The sequence below is a fragment of the Idiotropiscis lumnitzeri genome, chromosome 15, assembly GCF_059441095.1.
Source record: "Idiotropiscis lumnitzeri isolate Australia: NSW breed Sydney's pygmy pipehorse chromosome 15, RoL_Ilum_1.0, whole genome shotgun sequence".
Classification (NCBI taxonomy): domain Eukaryota; kingdom Metazoa; phylum Chordata; class Actinopteri; order Syngnathiformes; family Syngnathidae; genus Idiotropiscis; species Idiotropiscis lumnitzeri.
The window spans coordinates 14,881,729-14,885,955 of NC_142405.1; the positions used below are offsets into that span (position 1 = coordinate 14,881,729).

Consider the following 4,227-nt stretch of genomic DNA (forward strand, 5'->3'; position numbering starts at 1 on the left):
TTTACATGCGTGTTTATTTACATAGAGTACGTCGTCATTCACTGGTGCTGCTTCATTGCCCCTTCAGTCAGTCATCCAGTGTGTTGGCACTCACTCACAAGAACACATGCAGAATAGAGCTGGAAATGTTTTTTTGGAACCCGTCTTAAATCGTTTGGTTTGACTGTTCGCATGTGTCCTGTCGCTTCATCAGCACAGCCAGCACTTTGTCTCAATTATTAATGAGCTGCTGCAGTGGATACAGTACCACGAACAATATCCACGCAGCGCTAATGTGTTTGGCTAACAGCTTTATTAGCTTTTTAACTAGCTTTGTTTTTAATTATTATATAATAAAGTTATGCTGAGACGAAAACCTTTTTATATTGCTGTTAAGGCTGCAGCTTGGTATTCCTACTGATAATGATTGGGTATTTGGGGAAAAATCTTTTTTATTATTATTAATACAGAAGACCAAAACAACAAATTTCCACCAAATGAATGCCTGTTTCTTGTTTAGTTTTGTCAACATTTTATACTTAAATTTAAACTGTACATGGCAGCACACTATTTCCCTCTTGATGTTTCATATGTTTGCTTTAGGGTGAGAAAGTCAGAGGCTTTGGGAGAGGTCTGCAGCCAGAAAGAATTATTGGTGCAACAGATTCAAGTGGCGAGCTGATGTTCCTGATGAAATGGTAGGTCCGCTTTCACCCATCCATCATCTGTACCACTTCTCCTCACAAGGGTCACGGGGGGGTGCTGGAGCCTATCCCAGTTGTATTCGGCCAGTAGGCGGGGTACACCCTGAACTTATTGCCAGCCAATCGCAGGGCACACATTGACGGACAACCATCTGCACTCACACTCATACCTAGGGGCAATTTAGAGTGTCCAATCAACCTGCCATGCATGTTTTTTGAATGTGGGAGGAAACCAGAGTACTGGAAGGAAACCCACACAGGCATGGGGAGAACATGCAAACTCCACACAGGAAGGCCGGACCAGGAATCAAACCCACGATCTCTGCACTGTGAGGCCATCGTGCTAACCAGTGGTCCACCGTGCCACCCTTACAATTAAAAAAATCCTGCCTGTCTCTCTCATTGCTAAGTACTGGGCTGTGAGTAAAATGTGACGTGATTATTGTGGGAAATGTGAACGAAAAATAAAGAGCAGGCCAGCTTATTAGTCACGGCTGTATCTTTTTTTGTGTTGTTTGTGGTTTCACGCCATGTTCTGAGCAATTGCTGAACAATGCTCTTTCAGAGTTTTTGTGTCGGCAACAGCCCACAGTGGCTGTGTTTGTGATTTACAGTATAATAAAAGGTAATAAAAACATATGTTAACTTTTTTAAGTGTTACCGTCCACAGAGGACCATGGAAACGGACAATTGAGAAAGCACAGCAGCAGACAATGGCTGATACCAAAATTAATATGAAATTGTTTACTTCTAAGTGAGCATAGTATTATTTACCTTAGCATACTTATGTCTTATTTCTAGATGCGAGCTTATCACTTTCAAACATTTTGCAGAGTAAAGAAAAATGTGTTTCTTGTGTGTGGGTTGTTAGGGCAGTGGCAATTACCCCAGGAATTGATTCTAAAAAGAATTGTTTGTGACAGCCCTAATATGTGTATATTTATGTACATGTATATTTGTATTTATGTAGATGGATAAATGTACATTAGAGGGTGAGACGAGATTGGATTTTCACTCCCGTCCAATTTCACTCCCACAGAAAAAATACCGTCCCGTCAAGGACCATATGAAAATAAATTAAAAAAAAAAAAAAAGAAAATTCTATCCCGCTTGGTTAAAGACTTTCATACCATCCTGCTCCCATTCAGCAAGGACTCCCACACCCACACCGCTCCCATTGTGTACTAATTTTGTACATATTTACTCATTCATTCACTAGGTTTTGCACTTGGAACACTAGTGTGACCAACTTTGTTCATCGGTCGCAGTCTATTTTGGTGCAGTACAGCATGACAATATTTGCTGACGTATAGTCATCTCAGCTATGATATCGTAGTTTCGTATGTTGTAAAGATTTACATTGACTCTGTTTATATATTTGCAAAATATTTGGCTGTAATAAGAACTTTGTTTGAAAGCAGCTTTTGACAAAACAGGTCAATTATTTTGTATAACTTTAAAGGCAGACAAAACGAAACCACACCATGGCAGAAACTTAGCAGTAAAAAGCAGTGAAAGGATGGCTGACTGGTAAATGGTCTTTCACTTGTATTGCGCCTTTCCACCTAACAAAATTCACGCTCTGTTAAAAGGTGCTGTCTTAGTTTGGGGTGCTTTTTCTGAATTTAACTCATGCATAAGACTCACTGTATAATTGGACACAGGCATGGTAAAACATACACCATCTTAAAACGTACAATAGCATGAATGCTAGCGTATATTTTCAAAAGGGCAACGGGAGCAAAACTGAAATCGGTTGTACTTTTTTAAGTATTTCACACAAGTTCCTTCTTGTCAGTGTCAGTCTCTTTGCCAGGCTTTTGCGAAAAGCTCGAATAGTGTATGCAGCGGCTAATGTGGCTAAAAGTTATCCCAAGCATCCACAATCCTTTCAGAGATTGTGGGGTAACTCACCCGGAGTTCCTCCCGGTCTTAGTAAAACTGTGTTCGCCATCTGTCGTATCATTCAACCACATTTAAAATTGCTTTGTCATCACTTCAAACGATTACTTTATTACGTTTATCGCAAATGAAAAATCCTCTTATGATTTGCAGAACAACTTACTACTATTGACATACTAAAAGTGCATTTACAATATATTCATATAAGTTGCAGTCCAACAAAAAAAAGTTAGACAATTAAGTGTTCTTGCCTCTTAACCCAACCCCCCCTTGCTTTTCATAACAGGAAGAATTCAGATGAGGCTGACCTTGTCCCAGCCAAAGAAGCCAACGTCATTTGTCCCCAGGTGGTCATCTCTTTCTATGAGGAGCGCCTCACCTGGCACTCTTATCCCACAGAGGAAGAGGAAAAGAAGGAGGAGGAGAAAAAAGACTAGATAAGTGGATATATACGAAGAGAAAATGAGGAGGTGCAGGGTTGTTATTAAAACTACAGTACATCAACATGTAGAGCTTAGTTTACTGTAACGGACACTTTGGCAAGTGCAAAATGTGTACACAGTGGGGTGTTGATTGCCACCGTTACATTTTTGTTGTAAGTTTTTTTTTTTTTTTTTTTTAACTGCAATTTGAGGATCCAAACTTCCATTTATCAAAATATACTCCTTGTTCTGACTAAGAATATTTTTAAAAGTATGTCAACCATGAAATTGTTTTAAGTGTTCTGCTTTCTTGCTCTAAGTTGAGAATTGGCCAAAATGATATGCAGTGAAACAATCAAAACTGTTATTAAATCTTCCAAAGTATATGCCGTCGATTTATGTTGGCTGGGCTGTGGCAAGCAAATTGGCCTCCTTAAGTTGTGTGTGCGTGCGTGTGATAAATAGCAGACAATTTCATGATGGATGCCAAGTCGAACAATTGAACGAGGCAAGCATTTTTGTGACCTAAATCGTCATTTTCCCATAGCCACTAACTACCCTGTCCTCTTTTTATACTTGTACTCATACCGCAGCCATGTACATATGTCTTGTGGTCTATGTCATTGACACCATAATTTCTAATGTGGCAACTCAACTAAGCTCAACTGTACTGTCTTTTTCAACAAATACGGTTCTGTAATGTAATCATATTCGTTGGGATAATGTGAAGTTGGTCTTGCTGGTGTCAGAACATATGTAACAATTTTGTTGGTGAACCTAAAATATGTCTTGCATAAAAGCCCAAGTTTTTAAATCAATCTACAATTTTCAATAAAGGATCCAATCATTGTCTGTGTTCACATTATTATTAGCGAAGTCTGAAACACTGATGTTCAATATGCACAGCTAAACCAAAATGTAATTTTTATGATTGGTTGTAGCAAAGGGCACTTTGGAGTTCAGATGAATGGTTTGAGAGAGAACCCCTGGTTTTTCCCCTCCTGTACTTAGAACCAAAACTTTGTCAGTCGACTTATGTCCTAATAATTGTCACCTCATTCTGTTACTGATGATGATCTTCCGATGCAAGTTTGTGATTTAATATTTGACCAGAGGGATGTTGAAAGATGGTCTTTGGTAGTCAAATGGTTAATATCACAGCCATTTCAGATGAGTTCTGACGTTTAGATTGTTTCTTTCTTGAGTTTCTTGGTGACACC

General features: G+C 39.1%; 1 protein-coding gene across 1 annotated transcript in view; it reads left to right on the forward strand.

Annotated features, from left to right (window-relative positions):
• Positions 1-3,856, forward strand: part of LOC148323056 (chromobox protein homolog 1-like) — an 11,353-nt gene extending 7,497 nt beyond the window's left edge. Inside the window, exons 4-5 of the mRNA XM_088316872.1 lie at positions 583-677; positions 2,872-3,856. Of these exons, the coding sequence (XP_088172998.1) occupies positions 583-677; positions 2,872-3,022 (246 nt within the window). The 3' untranslated portion in view covers positions 3,023-3,856. The remainder of the gene's footprint in view (positions 1-582; positions 678-2,871) is intronic.
• The last annotated feature ends 371 nt before the right edge of the window (positions 3,857-4,227 follow it).